Raw genomic sequence first — 22960 nt, 5'->3', positions numbered from 1 at the left:
GGAACCAATGGGAACAGATATGAAGCTAGTGATATGGATAAGAGGCTGGCTAATCTATTCACCAGAAAGTAGTTTATGGAGGAACAGAGTTCAGGAGAAGGCAGGTGGCTAGCACTATATCACAGGGCTTTGAAGTTGAGCAGCTACTACAGGAAATGATTTGAAGGGAAATATTCCATTGTTTGTTGATGGTGCAAAACTGGATAGATTGATGGTTAATAAAAGGCAATGCAGAGAATGTAGATATTTGTGGATTGATTTAAATAGAATGAATTCAATGGACAAAGAATGATTGTCAGTTTAATGTGGAAAAGTGTAAGGTTATGCATTCTGGGATGAAAAGATTATCAGTTGTGCACATCACTGATGGAACTTATTGCAGGAAACTGAGGGAAAGTATCTGAATGTGCAAGTCGGCAGGAAACTGGAGTTCAGGGGGACATATTGCAAAGGAGGCTAAAAATCACTCACAGGATTACCTGCTTATTGAAGAACATAGTGATAAGTAGAAACAGCAAGGTCTTATAAAGAGATATATCTTTTTATAAGATTCTGATATGGCCACATCTCGACCACTGTACCCAGATCCAAGTAATCATTTGTGCTCTTTTACCAACTTTTGCAACATCCCATCTGAACTTCAACTTTCTGTCCAGCATTAGCCCTAAGTCCCAGCCTCAACGATTTCATGCAATCCAGTACCATCAATGTGATACACATTATGTAACCTTTTCAACCAGAAGCGCATAACCACTAGTCACCCTCCTTGTACTAAATTCCACTCCACCATATATACTACTCTCTGGTATTTGTCTGTCTCTGTCAAATGCCTTGGCAAAGTCAAGCAGAATCATAGTATAGCCATTACCTTTATGCAATTCTGCTGTGACTTTATTATAAAATGTGAATAAGTTAATGAACTACTCTTTACAAAGCAATGTAGAGTAATGTATTTCTATCAATCCACATTGGATTTTACCTTTAATCAACTTTTCCGATACTTTAACCAACCACTCCTGATATATTAATTGGTCTGTGGTTTGCTGCCTCTGTCTCAAAGCCACCTTTATGCAAATGATACTATCTTATTCTCTTTCCACTCCTTTGGAACCTTACCAGAGCTGAGATGTAGATTGAACAATTTCTTCAGAGGCAATGCCAAATCTCTTGCACATTCACATAGAACACGAGCTGATATGTCATCCAGTCCCACTACTGTATTCACAGTGATGTATATTTTTTTAGTATCCTGAGCACATCCTGTTCATCTACTTCAATTTTGACATTAGTCTCTGTTACATTAACAACTGCAAAATCTCCATCTGCATGATACATCTCGGCAAAGTGATCACTCAGCAACTCAACTATTTCTTTTGCCTTGTCACCTTCCTACCATGAGCATTGTTTAAAGTCATCCTGCCATGGTCATTTTCCCCTTGCTACATAATGAATAAACTCTTCTGGATTTACTTTGGCCTGCTTAGCTAATTTTTTCTCATAATGTGATTTGGCTTTTCTTACCATACTAGTCACCATTCCTGCTTGCACTTTGTACTGCTCACAAATAACATATGATTTTTAACTTCATTCTTAACAAATAGTATTAAAATATGTGCAAAAAATATATTCAGATTGCATCATCAGACTTTAAAACTTCATTACTTCTCAAAAAAGGAGAGGAGAAAAGGGAAATCTTTCATTTCTCCATCACTCGGCATGCTTTCACTGTTCACTACTACTTATCAAGGAAAAATCTAATCACAGAAACTTTCTTTCAGTTGCTTTCCCTTTAACTTAATTCAAAGAATTCAAATCAAAACTAATAAAAAATTATAAACTTGCTAACATCTAAAAATATTAATAAAAAATATGAAATATTATTTTATCAGTTCAAAAAATAAAAATAAATACACATATACATATACACATAAACCTCTTTTTTATGGAATCAGATCTCAGTTTTCTAAGGTGTCTGAAGAAATTAATTTGTAATTTAAAAATAAATTTTTGTATTGAGAAGACAATATCATCAACAGAAAAATCAAACTTAGTATAAAAAAAATAAAAAAAGTTATAAAAATATAGAGCTGTTTACATATCTGATGAATGATCAAATTTCTGACTGTATTACACCACAATTTGAATATTTTTGGTTTACTTACTTGAATACTCACTGTAGAAAACTTATCTTTCTTAAATGCTACATCTCATATAACTGTTATGTGAAAAGTGAGTTAAGAGCCAACTAAAGATAATTTTTTTTTTATATTTCACATTTTAAGTTACTTTTCTCTAAATAAGATGAAATATTTCATTTCTAATAAATTAATATTTCCAATTGTAATACTTAAGGTCTCTAACCTGGACCTATTAGTAAACCTAAGAATGTAAGTCTATTAACCTGAACGTTATCAGCTCTTTCCACTGTTTGCAATGTCTTGTTTCCAGTAACTAATCTTCTATTTTCATCATTTTTAATCTGTATTCCTTGAATATTATTAATATCTAGTGAGGGGAAAATATTTTTATTTATTTAGTTGCAACCAACTTAAAAACATATTTTTTAGAAATCTGTATGATCCATATACAATTGACTCTCACTATAGCAAACACCATTATAAAAAAAACTACTAAAAAGTCTTGATTGAAGTTACAAAGTACAATGCCATGCTAAAAGCACATATAGTATAGCAATCTATTTGCTAAACACACTATTCCTATGGTCTTTAAGAGTTTACTATAGTGAGAATGAACTGTAGATAAGAAAAGTCATGTACAGGATCAATGCATATATCATAAAGAAAAAAAAAAACAGAATTAAAAAGGAAATGAATTTTGTTTATGGATAAGTTTATTTTTGTTTTAATGAGCAAAAAAAATAAAAAATGATCTTGTTTTCATTCATATTATAACCAAGTATATCAGAGGAAACTTCAGCTACTGAGTTAATCCAAGGTATAACTGCAAGGATTTTGCTAATAAATAATGATCCTGTTAGGACCAAAATGAAACAGTATAATGATGCTCTTAATGCATTTGCTTCCAGTGATGTTTCATATCAATAGTGTAAAATGTCACTCTTTAGTCATATTGCCATCACTGATAGATGTTTGTCCATCAAACAGTCTATTTGCCTGTGCCATTTCTTTCAAATAGCTGTTCTATAGGTGGCATTGTAAGAGTGTTAACAAAATCAAAAAAAAAAATAATAATCAGCTGTAGAAAAATTTATCAAAAAAGATTTGAATAGATTTGTGAATCAATTACTTTATAATATGAAGTATTATACAGTAATATATATATATACTAAAAAATATCAATATATACATAAGTAATTAGAATGTGGGCATGATGACCAGACTCAGTGCTGAATTAGGTGAAATTTTAAATCGAAGATGTGTCGATATCTGTTGTATTCAAGAGACAAAATGGAAGGGGTTTAAATTTAAATCAAGGAATATTGAAAATGGATACAAACTTATTTACCATGACAAAGTAGCAAATCATAATGGAGGAGTCTCTGTATGGTGATCAACAGCAAACTTCAGGAACATATTTTATGCACCATGGAATACTTAGCAATTTTAGGCACAATGGAAGTTACTAGACTAATTGATTGCATAATCACTGTTAAATTAGCAATTGATGAATAATCGTGCATGAACATTATCTCTGCTTATGTCCAACAAACTGGCTGCAGCAACCTAGAAATGCAGTCAATATCGAATGATCGCTGCCTCCAGTCTATACCACCAAATGGGATAAAATATATAGGTGGGATTTCAAATGGCCATGTAGAAAGGACGAACGAAACCTACCAAAGAGTTCATGGTAACCAAAGTTATAGATCTATAAACTCATGGGGTGAAGATATACTGCACTTTTTATCAATGTGTGATTTAACAATTATTAATATCTTTTTCACGAAACCTACAGAATACCTTATTATACATAAAAGTAACAATGTAAGCACTCAAATCGATTATATTATGGCAGACCTCCTGTTTCTCAAGACCTTCAAAGACTGCAAAACAATATCAGGAGAACTGCTTACTCACTCACTACACAACAGACTGCTAGTAGCAGAGCTTCTGATGCTAAACTTGGTGATGGCTCATAGAGAAAAAGAAAATTAAAATCAGATGGCATAAACTTAACCAGCAGGAGGGATGGAATATGTGTGAAGATCTTGTGGATTACCTGCAGCAAGAGGGACTTAGAGGCTAGGTGAATAAAACATGGGATGACTTCTAATGATACTGCACCGAACAGGCTCACACCATTTAAACATATAAAAGAGGCCTATAGACAGCAACAGGAAACCAGATGGTGGAAAGAAGAAGTAAAGGACAAGATTCATAATAAGAAACTTCTTTTTAAACAATGGCAGTGCACTAAAACTGAAAAATACTACATTGCATATCAGGCAGCAAAGAAGGATGCGATGCAAGAAGAATGGCACAAGCAAAAACTAGTAGTGCAGATGATTTTTATGCATAATTCAAAATGTCCAATTAGGAAATCTTCAAGATCAAAACAAAGACACTGTAGTTCAAAAAATAAATACATGAAGAATGAACCGGGGGGGGGGGGGCATTACTAACAAAGAATGAGGACATGAGTGAGAGAGAGAGAGAGAGACTGAAGGAATATTATCATCACTTATTAAATGAAACCTACCCTAGCGAAGTTCTGCTTGACCTACCAACAGAAGGTCCTGTGCCAGAGATCACAGAATCAGAAATAAAGAGAGTAATAGACAAAATGGCAAACAACATAGCTACAGGACCGGATGATATCCTGGCTGAATTGTGGAAAAGGTTAGGTGTGGTGGGTGTAACTTTCTTGACAAATGTTTTCAACAGGATCCTCACACAGAGAATGCCAGACAAATGGAGGAATAGCTATCAGATACATTCTATAAAAATAAAAGATATGCAACTCTATGAGAATTATAGAGCCATAAAAGTCATCTTTCACATATTCAAAATGCAGATGCTTAATCAGATTTTTTAGGAGCTAATAAATGTCACTGAAAATCAGTGCAAGTTCATCACAGGAAAATTCTCAATTGATGGAATATGCTCAATCAAAAATTTACTAGAAAGGCAGAAAGGTAACAAAAACACCCTATACCTAGTATTTATTGACCTTGAAAAGCCTGTAATTGGGTTCCATGGAAATTAATACCGCAAGCACTGAGATCACAGAAGGTCCCATAATATTATGTTAACCAACTGAAAGACATGTAATGGAATGTCACAACCAAAGTGAGAGGTTCAGCAAGAACCAGTGAAGAGGAAATCAAGATGGGAGAACATAAAGAATTGGTGTTAGCCCACTTCTGTTTAACTTGGTCATGGACTATCTAACAGCAGACATTTGACAACCTGCTCCATGGGATATTTTATATGCTGATGACATTGTTCTGGTGAGCGATGACTCAGAAGACTTACAGTTGATGCTAGATTAAGTGGAGGACAGCAATAGAAACTGGTGGCTTGCAAATTAGCAGACAGAAGACTGAGTACATGTGCTGTGGTTTTTTGAATGGCCCCAACAATAACATCATACACCTTCAAAGATATGCCCCCCCCCCCACTCAAGAAGGTTGACAGCTTTAAGTAATTGGGCTCAACAATCACAAAGGATGGCATCATCAATGCGGACGTGGAACACCACACAAACAACAGCTGGGCATTGCTCTCAAAGCAATGTCCAGAGTATTATGTGACAGATGGATGTGACATATGCCAGTGCAAGTAAAATAACTGAGTGCCAACTTAGATGGTATGGACCCAAGACACAGAAGGTAATGGAAGTGTGTATGGAATTGCGGGGATGTGGTAGATCCAGTTTAACATAGATGTCCCTTATAAAAAAAAGACCTACAAATTGCCAGTTGGAGACATTGATAACCCAGGACAGAATATCCTGGTGATTATGGACTAGGGGAGCCAACCCCAAGTGAAACAGAATAAGCAAGGACAAAGGAAGTCTTACTTTTTTCCTCTCTATATACTCATGAAATTTTCATAACTTCAAATATGAAACATTTAATTTTAAACAAATAAAAGAATATAACTTACTAAATAAATTAAACTTGCTCCAATTTCCATGCAACATACATTCACCTTCAGAAAAACAATTATCTGTTTCTTCACTGAGCGTTACCGAAGTAGATAATATTGTTGACTCGGATGTCAGAATGGAAGCATGAGGAGTCATCTGAACAGCAGAATCCTTCACTAAACTCTGCTGTTTCCTATTATAATAATTAAAACAAATAAATTAAAAATAGCCTGCTTTAATTAATTGGTTTACTTATTAAGTGGATAAAATCTGAGCTCACAAAATGTGATGCAGTTTTACTGCTTTAATTACAAATATTTAAAATATTATTAATAATTTATTATTATTGTTATCTGGATGTATTAATTGATTTCAATATTAAATGCAAGAGACAAACTCTAACTCACACTTTGCTTATCCTGCTTCTTTTATTCCATTCATCAACAGAGAGATTTATTTAATTTTTAGTTTCAAATGCTACTTCTTTTGGAAACACATTCACTCTGCACCCTCTTTCTATAAGAACAAACTAAGAAATGAATGTATCCTAAAATGATACCAGGAAGGGTCTTGAATGTGATATTCACTTATTTACTAATGATGCTAAGTCAGGAAAAGAATAAGGAATGTAGCTGATGCAAAATCCCTACAGGCTAATTTGAACAGATTTGTTATATGGACAAATGACAATGAAGATCAGGTCAAAGTGTAAGCCATGCATTTTAGTTATAAAAATCTGTCTGTAAAGCAGAGGACATTATAGGCAGAGTTTTACATTAATGGAAATTTGCTGGAAGTAGTCAATGAGGCTAGAGACTTGGGGGTTATTGTAGACAATGAGTTAAAGTTTAACAGTCACATTGCTAAAGTAGTTAAGTCAGTGCACCAAATAGCACTGCTGCTAAAGCAAGCAATAACTGGTAGAAATAAGGAAGTTATTCTCCAACTTTACAAGGCTTTGATAAGCCCACATCTGGATTACAGTGCACAGATATTAGCCAGCCTGGTTTGCCAAGTGGATAGCACACCCACTATCCAACCAATAGGCCATGGGTTCTAACCCCACCATTGGCATGAGTGTATGTAAAAGACTGCTCTGGACAAGCTTATAGATCTTTGAGTTTATAAAGACTTGTCTTTTTTTATTATTAAAAAAAATATATATGGTCACCTGAGAGTCAAAGGGGTACAGTAATCTACTTTTTATCCAACCCTTCAATTATCAGAATGCCAAGTTCTGATAACTGAAGGGTCAGATAAAGTACACTTATATGGTTCTCCACCAAAGGTTGGTTGACATGCAAGAGTTGATTAATTGAAGGATCATTGCTTTGAAGGTCAGATATTCTGTAATATGTAGTCTCTAGAGTACACATGTGTTATTAAAACTCAGGGAATGCCATTTATTCCCACTAAGTTTGATACATGTATGCACTTAGCTCCTAGGCAATGTTTTTGCCCAGGAGCTATGATATTAGAGGGAATAGACTGCCAACAGATAAGTTATGACGAGGCAAAAAAGTCAGTTCCCAATACTTTCAAATTGAGACTAGTCAGCTAAGGGAGATAACCCTAACAAACACTGTTTTCCTAGGAATTCTGGGAGTTGCGCATAGGGCTGACAACCTCACTTTAGAAAAAACAAACTGTCACAAAATCTGAGGAAATAATATCTGCAGATGGACTAAAACAATGACAAAATAAATGGAGTGTGGAACATACTTAATTTCTACTGTGAATGTTGTAGGATAAATACGTTATATATTATTGCTATAAGAAATGAGATGAGATGAACAGTATACAGGATTATTGTAAAGAAGAAGAATCCAAAAGAAAGATCACATGCCTGGAAGAGGTTTCATTGTTAATTAAGAGATAAATGCGAGTTATTCATTCTGAATAAGTAACATGTAGACACAGTGGAAAATATTTAATTAAGATGGATTAATTACAGATATTTCAATTTGCATATCATTCCATGATATGTGAATTGAATATGTAAAGTGTGATATGTATATTTATGATAATTAAAGCGTGAGTTGGAGTTCGCATCTTGCACTGAATATCAGAATTGATGAATACATCAAAATAACAACAATAATAAATTATTAATAATATTTAAAATATAATTAAATGAACTGATTTCTAATGTTTTAATTGATTTCTAACTGATGATGAGCCATATGAATCCAAACATTTGTAATAATCCATCTGAATGAAATATTTTCAACAAGATGGATTATTACAATGATTTGATTCATGTGGGTCATCATCAGTTACTTATTCAGAAGGCTTCGTTGTTTTTAATTCAAGTTTTATCTGTGCACATGCTCCAAATAAAGAAAAGAATGATGCTAAAAAAAGATAACTTTTACGATGATTTAGATAAAAGCTATGGGGAATGCCCAACGAGGGATATTAAATTATTTTAATTCCCAAACATTAGAGAAATACAGCTTGCAAATGATAATGGCACTAGACCAATATTTCCTCAAATTTTTGCCAGTTCATGTGTACATGAAAAATTTTGTGTGCAAGGGTTCAGAGTCAGACTCATGTGTGTATGGTAGCTTGTACTCACAACAGTGAAAGTCACAAGTCACAAATCCTAAATTAATTTGCTTAAATCTGCATTGCTACAAAAATCCATCACTGTTTATGAGTTCAAGTGGTGGTACTGTCCAGACAGTAGAGACACTCTAAACAGATATGCCTCTGAAACTTGCTGATATCAGTGTCAGTTCGCTAGCACAATGCAGGCTAAAAGTAACTAGAGTGTATTAAGTTGGGTTAGAGTAGTATTGGAGTGGAGACACTGGAGAAATTATAAATAAAATACATAGCAAGTATGATTTATCTTATAATTCATTTTTATAGTGTGTTCAAAAATTATTGACAGTAAATTAGAAATTCTGAAGGAAAAAATTTGTGAGTGCATTTACTAGGCATGTGTGCTCCCTTTTTCACTTGTGTGCACATGCACACAGCTTAGAGGGAAGAGACTGGTAAATTGGAATAGACATTGAAGACTGATAAAGCTTTGCTTCTTCAAGAAACATAGTTATTACGTACAATGTTTAACCATAAAGATATTCATAAAATGACCTGAAAACCTCAAGTTGGAAACACCTTTACCCAAATTAATCACCCTCCTAATAGATATAAGACACGTGTCCAGTCTGATAGATGTCAGATCCTATAGAGAAGCAATTACTGATTCTGGTCACTATTTAGTTATAGTGATATAGTTATAATGAAAGACTGAAGTAATTGCAAGAGTTAAAGTCAGATATGGTAAGAAGATATGGTAAGAAAATTTAATGAGTCTGTCTAGTCTAATTGATAATGACTGATGAAGCTTTAGAAACCTTAAGAATGTCATAGTGAGTTCAAAGTGACATAGAAAAAAGTAGATAGTGCTGAATATAGAATGTAGAATGAATGTGTGATTGCAGCTAAAAAATTAGGCATACAGTCTTCAAAGTATAAGTGAAAGTAGGACCTTCTATAAAAAGTTAAATAAGAGCTGGAAAGACTTCCATCCTAGAACAATGTTATGTAGGGATAAGGAAGTCATAATCATAAAAGAAATTAAATCACACTAGAAAGATGGGTAAAATAGATAGCCAAGAAGATTTAGTAGCAGTTAACAGTTAACACATACCACAAATTGTAGAAGGTGGAAGCAGCTATTAGAAAATTCAAGAATAATAAGGTCCCAGGAATATATATGACACAAGCAAAATTAATTAAAAATGCAGGTACAGAAGATTTCAAGCAGCCAGGTTAAATTATTGCCAAAACCTGGATTAATCAAACAATCCCAGATGAGTAGAATGTGCGTGTCATATGACCTATTCATAAGAAAGCTGATGTAACGATCTTTACTTAAACTATAAGGGAATCAATTTATTATGTACAAGCTATAAAATCTTCATCTCCATTTCATTCAAGAAAAAACTTTTCCTCAGTATAGAGAATGCCACTGATGATTATTAATTTGGATTCCATTAAGGAAATAATTTAAAGCACCAAGAAATTATATGCTTGGTTTAATCCTTTATCCAAGTGTAAGCAAACAAAGTTTGTGCCTGAAGTATTTTCAGGACTGGGGCAACTCATATATAGAAGCTAATGACTTCACATCACTTGCCTTAGTATTCCATAATGCAAAGCACATATCCTTATGGACATGTATAATGCTATGCATTATGGGAAGGGTCACTACCCAGACCAGTTTTGACCTTTACTGAGGTCTCATCAGTGGGAGCCAGACCCAGAGGTGATTGAGGATGAAGTAATGCAGAAGTCATAATTTCATATATGAGTAGCCAAAAGGTGTCACACCTTATTATTAAAATACTCTTGATTAGAGATAGTTGTTGGAAGTTTTTCCACTTGGTTATACTATAAATTAAAGAAACCAAGTATCTGGGTGGTGACCCTTTCCCATTGCATAGCATTATACATGTCTGCAAGGATATGTACTTTGCATTATGAGATACTAAGGCAAATGATGTGAAGTCATTAGCTTTTACATATGCGTTACCCCAGTCCTGAAAATACTTCAGGTGTAAACTTTGTTTGCTTACACTTGGATAGAGGATTAAGCCAAGTATATAATTTCTTGGTATCTTTAATTTATAGTATAACCAAGTGGAAAAACTTCCAACATTTATTAAGGAAAATCTACAAATTACCAGATTTGTAGATTTTCCTTAATATATAGCAAAACTGAAAAATGCAACGAATCTAGAATTGAAAAACAAACCATAGACTTCAGAACTACATATGATAGCATACACAGATTTAATTTATTTATTGCAATGGAGGAACTACAAATCCCATGAAAACTTATTAAACACTCATTGTCAGATTAAAATTCAAAACATGTTGTCTGGTCCAATGCACATAAAAAATTGGTGCTCAACAAGGTGATGACCTATCTTGCTTATTGTTTAACATAGCATGTGAAAAAGATTTTCAGAGATACTGTTATTAATACAAGGGGAACTATCTTTTGCAAATACAAATTCTTGCATATATTATAGGAAGGAAGGACATGAAAAAGCAATGAAAGAAATGTTTATCAATTTAGAAAAGGCAGCAAAGAAAATGCATCTACAGATTAACAAAGAAAAAAATGAAATGTGTGCCAGTAACTAGAAAATATGATGATATAAATTGAAATTGATTCCTATAAATTTGAAATTGTAATTAGCTTACATACTTGGGAATCAGAGGTTAACTGTAAAAACGATATCAGTGTTGAGATACAAAAATGCATTCTTTCTGCAAACAGATGTCTCAACAGACTTAGGAAATACTTTAAAGTCACATGTGATCACAAGAAAAACAAAAATATGTACAAAGTACTTGCTAGACCAGTAATAATGTATGCTTCTGAAAATTGAGGCTATTTGAAAGAAGAGTTCTCAGACATATTCTTGGAGCAGTATAGGAAAATGGTGCATGGAGGAAATATGTATCCATGAATTATACAGATTGTTTAATCAGCCAGCCATTAAGTACATTAAAATTAACAGATTAAGACGGTTCTGGTCATATTATATGCATGAATAATAAGACAGTTAAGGTGTTCAAATGCCATCCAGAAGGACAAAGGAAAATTGAAACACCTAAATCAAGATGGGAAGATTTTTTTTTTTTTTGGGGGGGGCAAACCTTTAGTGCATTCATACTGGGTGGGCTAAGAATTTCTTTTTTCATTTTTTTATTAATTTTATAATTTTTTTTGTACTTTTTTATTCATTATGTAGATGGAATGATGCAGGATATTAAAACTCTGGGAGCAAAAATTAACCTAGCGATGAATCAAGAAGGCTGGCAAAAGTTTTCGAAGAAGGCCAGGACCCATACAGGGCTGCTGAGCCAACGATGATTACATGGTTTCCAAGGAGACTGTTAAAAAGATTCAGCTGGCAAGTAAACAACATGATAGCCGGCCTATGGAATTGTACATATGAGAACAGAATGAAGGAATATGTCCTGTGAGCATGATCTCATGTATGCCAAAGTTGGATAGCTGAAGAGTGACAATCAAATAGGTTATAGTTATTTGTTATCTCTTCTTCACTTAGGGAGAAGATGATGATGAGACTGTGGGTCTTTTATTATTATTATTAAGAGAGACCTCCAGGGAGTCAGTGTACTGCATATCAGCAGCATTTCTGATTACCCTACCTATCTCTGTATCATCAGCAAATAGCTGACAAATCCTTCCCAATATCATTAATGTATAGATTGAACAACAGTGGTTACCTTAAATCTTGCAGACTCACATCTCCCGTATACCACTTTTTGATATCTGTCAGTCAGCCATCCTCTTATCCACGCTAATATTCTATAATCCAAACCCATATTCTCCAATTTATGCAACAGTCTACCATGCTGTATTCTATCAAAAGCCTTAGCAAAATCCAAAAGTATCATGGTGTATCCATTCTTCTTGTCTAGTTCAATGGTAACATTGTTATAGAACGTGAGCAAGTTGCTAAAACATGGCCTTCCCTTAGTAAACCCATGTTGCTCATTGCAAAGTAGAGATTCACTGTCAACCCATTTCTGAATGCAAGCCATAACCAATTTTTCCAAAAACTTCACCATTACCACCACTCCTGAAATACTAATTGGTCAATAGTCAGATACATCAGTCTTTGCATCACCCTCATGCAATGGAATTACCATGCATTCTTTCCATTCCTGCAGAATCTTCCCTGTTCTGAGACTCATAACAGCCAGGTCAAAGGAATAGCCAGTTCAGCTGATCTCTTTTAGCATGCGTGCTGATATCCCATCAGTCTCTATTGCTGAATCCTTATTCAGTTTGTGCAACAGCTCTAATATCTCATCCTCATACACTTGAATTTCTTCATCCAGTGAAGAAGTAGCAGTGAGCTCAATGTCACATACACCAGGTTGATAGCTTTTAACAAAATGGTCACTTATTAGTTGGACAACCTCTTCTGCATCTGTAACCCTCATGCCATCTGCATTTAGAAGAGTTATTCTTTCATATTCATTCTTTCTTTTACTTGCAGCATATCGATAGAATTCTCATGGGTTGTCTTTAGCACGCAGAGCCAGCTTCTCTTTTCATACTCAGACTTTGTTTTCCATACAACAGTTGTGACTGTTCTAGTCTGCTGCTTATAATTTTCATAATGCACATCATCCTTATGCACACAATATTCCTTCCAAATCATCCCTTTCTTACGAATCGCTTGCTTAATAAGATTACACATCCATTTCACTCCTACCCTATTTATTCTTTGAAATCTCGGGACACACTCTGATATCGCATCATTTAAGTATCGTTTAAATGCTTCCCATGCACTGTCGATATTCTTCCCGTCCATCAACCAATCCCATTCCAGTGAACTCAGTAAGTATACTCCTCAGTTGGTCATAATTTCCTGCTTTGTAGCTCAGCATGTAACATTTTCTGAATGAAATATTCATAAACTTAGTCACTTCCCATGTGAGTACCACATGATCACTGTCACCAACCGGAGGCAGAATAGTTACATCTTCAACTGAAATGCCCTCTGACACTACAATCAAATCTAAAACTCTTTGACCTCGAGTTCCTTCTGTCACATGCTGCTTGAGGAAGTTGCCCTGCAACAGTAAAATGCATTTTCATTCTTCTCATGAGATTCTACTGCTACCCAATCAATATTTGGATAATTAAAGTCCCCCATTTGATTACTCTTTTCACACTCATCTTGTCTATTCACACTCATCTTGTCTATTTAGTGATGCATTTCTTCATCACTAGCAACTGATCCTCCTGGTCTGTAACAACATCCCACCATGTAATTGCTCTTATTAAATTCCACCTCACACCAGATGGCTTCAAACTCACTGCTACATGAAATACTGTTAGTAGTAATACAATCACAGGTCTCAACTCTAACTGCATTCAAGTCATCCGATATAATTAGCAGCATGCCCCCCCTCCTCTCCTACCCTCTCTATCCTTCCTAAAAATAGTGTATCCTTTATACTTGATACCACTTAGTATATCTGATTCTGATAGCCAGGTCTTACTAACACCTACAATCTGACATCCCAATAGATTAAGGCAACAAACTCGACCCTTTTGTTTCTGATACTCCTAGCAATCGTGTACAGACATATAAATCTACCTGCATGTTCTTTTGTATATTCTTGTCTGCAGTCTGCATGACACACTCGGACAATTTGCAGATCTCTATTCTTCTCTAATGCCTTATATGTGTAGACATCTTTGCACATGTTTGATGGGTCTGAAGTGGATGAATACAAAGCCCAAATCGTTCTCTCCTCGTCAACATTTCCATGACAAGGCCCATCCCGCTATTCCTCCCTTTATAATTTCGTTTCCTCTGACTCTCTGTGTTAAGTCTCATGCCAGTTATTAGTTTTAGACTGCTGATACAAAACGCATTCAGGTATAGGCCGTACCTTTTATACAAATCCAATCTTCCCTCAAACTCACTCCACACATTCCAAAAACTCGCATCCATTCCTTCTACACAGCCTACACATAGAATCATTTCCGAGGTAAATTGTATTCTTGGGTGTTGATTGTTGAGATGGTTCAGGAATAAAGAATCTGGTCCATGGCTCCAAATTAAGAAAACATTATCAATATACCTTTTCTATAATCTTGGCTTTAATGGGAAGGAATTGATTGCTTTTTCCTCAAAGGTTTCTAAATATAAATTTGCTAACATAAGAGATAATGGATTGCCCATGGCCAAGCCAAAGTTCTGTTTGTACATAGTAGCTTTTAAAAAGAAGGTAACCAGAATTTATGCAATGAGTCAGGAGTGACGCCGTTTCTTTTTTTTTTTTTTTTGATAACTAAACTTATCTTTTAGAAGAATTAAAACCTCCTCTGTAGAAAAGTAGGAAATAACATTGAAATGCTAATTTCATCTTTTACTTCTCTATCCAAACTCTTTTCCTTACTTGGCACACCTAAACCCAAACAAGACAGCCTAATGTATTCAAGAGTTAATTGTCTTTGGTATAACTGCAGTGTGCCCTATTTTTGTCAGATGGAGAAATCCATGATTTGCATATAGAAGAGCATGTCAGACACATTACCTGTGGTAGAATTAGGTAATGTGCCTGATATGTTCTTCCAAAAATAGGGCACACTGCAGTTACACCAAAGACAATAAACTCCTGAATACTTTAGGCTGTCTTGTTTTGGTTTTAGGTGTGCCAAGTAAGGAAAGGCGTTTGGATAGAGAAGTAAAAGATGAAATTAGCCTTTAGATGTTATTTCCTACTTTGCTGATGTGCCTACAGAGGAGATTTTAATTCTTCTAAAAGATAAGTTTAGTTATATAAAAAAAAAAAAACTATGGCAGAACTTCCACGCAGTTAGCCTAGTGGCATTGCGCTTCACAACCATATGCCTGGGGAAAGAGTGTCCTAGGTTCGATTCCCGTCGATGACATGAGGAGCTCAAGGATCTTCCAAGCCAGTCCTTAAGCTTAAGGACTGGCTAAACTGGCTATGCCATAGCCAAGTTAGCCGGTCTTGGGAGTGGATAGCAGGGTTTTTTCTGCCAGTTTATCTAGGGGTTTTCATCCCAAAAGCAGCCAAACCAGTCTGTGAATACACACGGATTACAGTCAGGAATACTGACCCAGCCATAGGCCTGATTCGTCAGCTATACCGGTTCTGGAGCCTGGATAAAATTTGGGGGAACTGAGATGGTGCCATACATTCCTGTAAAGGGAACTCACAGCCACTGTATCATCATACAATAATTAATAATGGCAGAACTAGAACCAGTGCACTATCTAATCACGTTCTTAATTCTGCTCACACTAATGATGAAGATTCTGTTACTCATCCAGTGATCTGGACCAAATCAGAAAACATTTTTAGATGATATAGTGAGCTGGAGAGAAGAATTGTAGAACCATCAGAAATTCTCCTCAGTCTGGCCCATCTTAATACTAACCTTAGCTATAGCCTATCTGATTGTTACTCTTCAGCTATCCAACTTTGGCATACACGAGATCATGCCTGCATAAACATGCCCAAAAATACTATGGCATCTAGAATGCCTTCAAATGTAACCGATACATTTGATAGTTAAATTATCTTTCCATGTTATGAACCCAATAAGTCTTCTAAGAAGACAAAATTAGTTATGTGTATACTCCTAAGTAGACTTCATCCTTAAGAATGGCAAAATAAGGAAAGCTGGTTTATTATTTCCTGGTTCATAAGTGGTCAGTAATTGATATTTGTTGATGTCCCACTCCCATTCCCCCCCCCCCCCATCACCACCACCTAAAGACATTCATAAATTGGTATTTGTTGAGTATTCTGCCACTGAGTGATGAAAATCGACAACCTAAACTGGCAGATTTCCACTGTCCAGTGTGAGATCATGCTGTTTACTGAACATCTGAAGAGGCTGGCTTGAAAAATTCACTATGTTTGGTATCTAAAGTAGGAAAACCACATTATCTAACCTTTCCCACCTACAGTACTTAAAAAATGTACAATAACTTTACAACCTTTAGCAAGTAAGATTCACATAAAAATATATTTGGGAAGGACTGCATTAACTAATATTTAGATAAAGTATTTGTTAATATAAGTGAATTTTCTGTAGATAGTATCAGTAAAGAGCTGTCCTCTTTATCGATGCTAAAGAGGGAGTGGGGGGTCTTAGTACCTAGAGTATCTATAAAGTGTAAATATTAGTTGCATTCCATTTTTATGCATATTATAGTCTAGTGTTCAATCTGTTCAAGTGTGCCAAAAACACATACCTACGTGCTACAGCCATGTGACCAAATAGTAAATATGTCATCAATGCAGCCCAGTCAAAGGTGAGGAACAGCATGGATTTACCAAAGGGATGTCATGTTTTAGCAATTTGCTCATACTTTATAACAATATTATGGCTGAGTTAGATAAAGAGAATGGATACACTATAATATTGCTGGATATTCTAAGACATTTGATAGGATACCATATGAAAGGCTGTTGCATAAACTGAAGATTATAGTTTTGGAATAGAAACTCCTGACTTAAATAAGTGGATGGTTGACAGACAGGTATCAAAAAGTGGTATATGGTGGTTGGGAATCTGCTAGATTTAAGGTGACCCCTGTGTGTACCCAGGGGTTCATTCCTTGGACTGTTGTTGTTCAATGTATACGTTAATGACATCAGGAAGGATCTAACAGTTCCTTCCTAATATGATCGATTGTTTGCTGATTATACAAAGATAGGCACGGCAGTCAGGGATATTACTGATATTCAATACTTACAGAATGATTTGAAAAGGCTAGAAATTTATATAATGGTTGTCCATTCAACGTATGTTATTAAGTGTCAAGCTAAGCACTTTGGTATGATGAGATTTCCATTGGCATATTATATTAGCAGGGTTATGCTACAAGAAACTTGATGAGGCTAGAGATCTTAGCATAATGGTCAATAGGAATTTGAAGGTCACATAGAAAAAAACTTCAAATACAACTAAGAGGATAATTGCAATGTTGAAGCAAACCTTGACATGCAAGGATAAGGAATCAAGATTATGGAATTTATCAATTAATCAATTGATAAATCAAGATTATGGAATTTAGATTCTGAGGATGTGGACAACAGACTCCAGTTAACAGGAAAAAGAGAGGTGATATGATATAGGTCTGTAAACTTCTGAATGAGTGTTATAGGATATCATCTGATGAAATTTTTCATTATCTGGAAGATGGGGAAAAAAAAAATGAAAGCATCCATGAAAGTTAAGTTTGTTTGCAGTTAAGAAAGGGATAAGAGTTGGATTTTTCTCTCACTGAGCAGTAGGTGAGTGGAATAGTTTACCTGTTAAAGTAGTGAGTGCATCTAGTGTAAATGAGTTTAAGGGAAGGTATGATAGCTGGTTTGGATAACATATAGCCTCCTTTGATGAGCCCCTTTGGCTCCCTGGAGGTTTCAGATAATAATAATAATAATAAAAATAATATCATTTTCTATTCGGTTATTATGCGATTATCACAGAAATGAACAAGATACAGATATAGCTTACTAAAAAAAATAAAAAACTGAAAAGATACCGGAATTCTTTTTTTGATGATATATCTTCAAAACATTCAGAAATATAGGAAGTTGGTGAAGGAGAAGGTGTTGGTGCATGTTTCAAGGCAGGTGACCGTGGAGGAGTTTCTTTGGGAGTAGGTATCTGAAAAACTTTCTCCCCTGCAAGAGTTGAACATATAGCAAATAATAATGATTAATATAATAATTAATCACAGAAATTTTCCATTCTGTACAATTCAATATTAAGGTATTTTTAATTTCAAATTATACACTGACTAACCACATTATTATATCACAAGCAAAAAGTTATACTACTTGAGCCAAATTAACACTTACAATATAGCACAAGATGATTGAAAAGTAAATATGCATAAAAAGTCAAAGTTTTGTCCTAGCTAAGTATAAAGATCAAAAATTTAAACATACATATAATAGTAGTAGAAATCAAACACAATATGTGCTGGTATCCAAAAGCTAAGGGGGAACTACATTTTTACCTGTATATGAAAAAATTTTTCTGACTACAGCCAAATGTGGCCATAAATTTACTGCCAGCATATTAATAAATTATATTACATAAAAAATGTGTTATAAATTTCGTATAAATTAAATTGCAACATGTTTTTAGCAAAAGTTACAAATTTACTAAGGAACATAGTTAAGGAATCAATGTGCAATGCTTACAGAAAACTATGTGGACAGACATTTCATTTTGGAATATGTCCACCCCAAACTGCATTGCAGCCCTTGCAATGTCATACCATGCTTAACACCAAGTGATTCTGAAGTTCTTGAGGTCAAACTGGCACATTCCTCCTTCAGTGCAAGGATAAGGCCTCATTTGTTTTTTGGAGGAGAATTTTGAGCAGCGATGCATCTCCCTATTGTGTCCCAAACATGTTCTATGGGGTTGAGATCTGGAGAATGTGCTGGCCACTTGATTCAATTAATATCCTTGGTCTCCAGAATTATCTCCACTGCCCGTGTGTGATGTGGTTTGGCATTATCATCTATATAAATGAATTCTTCACCTATAGCACCACAGAACAACGAACATGACGTTGAAGAACTTCGATGCAATATCATTCATCAGTCATAATCCCTTTTTCCAGCATTTGCAGCTTGGTGTGTCCATTAAGCATAATGCCTCCCCACATCATGACCCCATCAATACATATCTATCCCTTTCAAGAACATTTCACAATGGTAAGCAGCACCATTTTCACTTTCAGATCAAACATCATCTAGAATCAGAGGAAATACTAAAATGACTCTCATCTATAAAGAGTATATTAGTCCATTGGTGTCTTGTCCAATTTTTATGGATACAACCCCACTGAAAATGTGCTCTACAATGAGCGGTGGATAAAGGGATGCAGACTACAGGCCTTCAGGCCTACTTTCTTTTTTTTATGTTGGGCCCATATACAAGAGGTTGGCTGAGCAACCTATAGTACTGTAGTACCATATATGGGTAGTGGGATGGGAAAGGAGAAACTTGTTGACATTTGATTTAAAAGCCTGTATATTGTATTCCTTGGGAAATACATCAGGGGAAAGACTGTTCCACAGTACAGCAGTAGCAGGGATGAAGGAAGAGGAAAAGAAACTTGTTTTGTAGGTTTCAAGGTGTACTGTGAAGGGATATTGGGAGGTGACTGTACATGTTCCAATGGGTTTAGTACAGAGTGGGAGAATTATTGATGCTGTTTCAGATGAGCATTTTCCATGAAAATATTTATAGAATATACAAATTGCAGAGGCTAAACGTCTATTTGAAAGTGGGGGGAGTGAGTTGGTAAGAGATGGATCATTTATCAGTCTAATTGCTTTCCTCTATATTGAGTCAAGCATTTTGAGGGAGCTTTTAGGAGCCCCACTCCAAATGTGAGAACAGTATTCGATAGCTGGGCGGATTTGCGATTTGTATAAGGTTAACAGCTGTTTTGAAGTGAAGTAACGTCTTGAGGGAAAGAGAAAACCTAGTTTTTTGGAAGCTGAGGATGCAATGGTTGTGATGAGTTTATACCAGGAGAGGCCTGATGTCATGATAATTCCGAGAAGAGAAATTTCATCTTGTCTGGGAATTTGAGTGTTATCAAAAATAATACTGGAGAAAATGGTTCTTTTTTGGGAAATAAGACAGAACTGCTGACGAGGTTATTTGAGCCACATCAGAGGATATCCTGGAGGTCTGAATTAAGGGAAGTTGTTGTTGATGTTCTGTGGGTTGAAGTGAGTTGTGTAGGGTAAGGTTTATCAAATGAAAGGGAGGAGTGCAATGTGCTATCATCTGCAAAACTGTGTATTGGGTTAGAGGTCAAATGAAGTAGGTCATTGATGTACAGAAGGAAGCGGGTCAGTGAGAGAACTGAACCTTGTGGGACCCCAGCATTAGTTGGATAGTAGGAGAATAGGGAGCCATCTACCATTACACATAGTGTGCGTCCAGACAGGAAGCTGGTAATCCATCTGCAGAAGTCCTGAGACAGTCCAAATGATGGAAATTTGCTCAGTAAGCCTTTGTGCCAGACCCGGTCAAAGGCTTTAGAGATATCATATGAACTACTTGGGATTGGCCAAATTTTTCCATGGCATATGTCCAGAGATGGGTGATATATGAGAGCAGGTCACCTGTTGATCGCCATCGATGGAATCAGTACTGATGGTCGCTTAATAGCTGGATACCTTCAACGTACAGTAGGAGTTGAGAATTGATGGTTTTCTCCATCACTTTAGATAGGATTGAGGTGAGTGAGATAGGGCGGTAGTTAGATGGCAGCGATTTGTCACCCTTTTTGGGAATGGGTTGAATATAGATCAATTTCCAGGCTTTAGGATATATACCAGTGAAGTAAGAGAGTGTGTACAGACAGCATAGGATAGGAGTCAGTTCTGCTGCACAGACCTTCAGGACAATTGGAGGAATGCTATCAGGGCCAGGAGCTTTTTTGTGTCTAATTTTGCCAACAGGTTTATGATCTCTTTCTGGCAAAAGGATATAAGGGGCATTGTATGCTGAGCAGTTGGAATGACTGGGGGGGGGGGGGCATTTGCCACTGTTAGTTATGCATGCATTGGAGGCAAATTGTGAAGCCAGGAGATTAGCTTTTTCTGTGGGTGATGTTGCAATTGAGCCATCTGGATATGATAGGGGGGGGGGGGAGTAGTGTAGGGCAAAAGTTGTGACCAACTGCTTTGGCAAGAGACCAAAAGGCACAGCTGTCACTAGGACAGGCTGCAAGTTTCCTGCTTTTTGCCTGTTCAAATTTTGTTTTGGAATCATTGATAATTTTTTTGTATCTGTTTCGGGCTTCAGTAGGCAATGAAGGAGGATGGAGTTCTTAATTTGAGCCAGTTGTGGTATGCCTGATTTTTCATTTGTACAGCCTTGGCACTAGTGTTGCCAAATGAAAATTACTAGAAACAGCTAAATCTTAAAAGAAAAAGAGCTAAAAAAGAATTAAAAATAAAAATTTGAAGCTAAAATTTTAAAAGTAGTAGCTAATACTTTTAAGTTACATACTTTATTGAAGTTGAAGTGATACTTGCATATAAGTGGCAAATACATCTTACATGTGGTCTTCTGCACTTAATTCACCCACGTTTTCACTTAGATTTACAGCTTTATTATATGTGGCCATCGTTCCAATATTACTCAGTGTAGATGCTGGTAAATGATAGTCTGTACAGCACTTGTTGTTATGCCTGAGGCCATACTTGACTGACAAAATAGCTGTCAGCACTGGCAATTCCATCTTGTTTCTTAATGTAGTTTTAACATTCATGGAACTAAAAATTTGTTCAATTTCCGTATTAGAATTTGGCAGTATTAATAAATTTATTGCACACTGACCGATTTCTTTAAATTAATTCATTCCAGATGCATCTTTATATTCTTGTACTTCAGTCCAGAATAGCTCAGTGTTTTCTATATTTGTCCATTTATTTAAGTGGATAGTATTGTATTCAGCAACATCTTTTTCTGTTTTCAGCATTATTTCTAAGATGGGAATAGCAGGTTCTTTTATATGTTTTAGGATATTGTCAACAGAAAAAGAAGACATCATTCTTAAAATATTCAAGTTTTCAGGCAACAACCTTTGCTTAAGCTGTTTGAAGAGACCAAGAAGAAACTGTCTTGCTCTACTTCTAAGATTTTGCTCATCATTTTGCGTTATTTTCTTTTGCACCAACAACTCTGAAATTTTTCTTTCAAATCTGTAACCAAGATTTGGACTAAGATCCAAAGCCATCAATCTCTGACTAGAGCGGTGACTGTGGATGATGGTAGCACTAACATATTAGCAATAGAGCGAATCAAACGAGAAAGGTTCTTCAAACAATCTCATCTTATCCACACTGTAAGATGCAAAAATTTTGTTAACTTGCTGAACTTGAACTAGAACGAGATGCAAAAATAAAAGGTACAACAGATTCCTTTCATCTTTGTACATCTCCCACAAAATTTGAGGCTTTGTAACATTTCTCAGTCACACTCATGACTTCGAAGTGGGTTTTTAATTCCAACCACTGGCTGAGAATTCTGTCTACTGCAGGTTCAATGGAGAGCCACCTCGTTGCACAATTGCTTACAATTTTCAGAGAAGCATCATTTTCGTTGATAGTTTGATATAGCTCTTTGTATGCTGCTTGTCTTGAAGAAGCATGTGAAAACCACTTATACATTTTGGCAACTAAAAATTCTAATTTTCTTGGGAGTGATTCTGCACAAGTGTGAGACATTGCCAGTTGTAATGAATGGCATACACATCTAATTAAAATTAAGGAGGGAATA

General features: G+C 35.5%; 1 protein-coding gene across 5 annotated transcripts in view; it reads right to left on the bottom strand.

The window, feature by feature from the left end:
* The window catches only part of LOC150102596 (uncharacterized), a 337088-nt gene that overhangs the window by 49839 nt on the left and 264289 nt on the right, over window positions 1-22960 (bottom strand). For all 5 annotated transcript variants that reach the window (XM_090398992.1, XM_090398995.1, XM_090398993.1 and 2 more), the window contains 3 exons: window positions 18180-18321; window positions 6090-6265; window positions 2402-2505 (listed from right to left, as the gene is read on the bottom strand). In XM_090398992.1, the coding sequence (XP_090255118.1) occupies window positions 2402-2505; window positions 6090-6265; window positions 18180-18321 (422 nt within the window). The remainder of the gene's footprint in view (window positions 1-2401; window positions 2506-6089; window positions 6266-18179; window positions 18322-22960) is intronic.

The sequence above is a fragment of the Typopeltis vanoorti genome, chromosome 10, assembly GCF_054136105.1.
Source record: "Typopeltis vanoorti isolate ZY-2024b chromosome 10, IOZ_Tvanoo_1.0, whole genome shotgun sequence".
Taxonomy (NCBI): Eukaryota; Metazoa; Arthropoda; class Arachnida; order Uropygi; family Thelyphonidae; genus Typopeltis; species Typopeltis vanoorti.
Note: the sequence above shows the minus strand (reverse complement) of the source record. Positions and strands in the feature narration are given on the sequence as shown.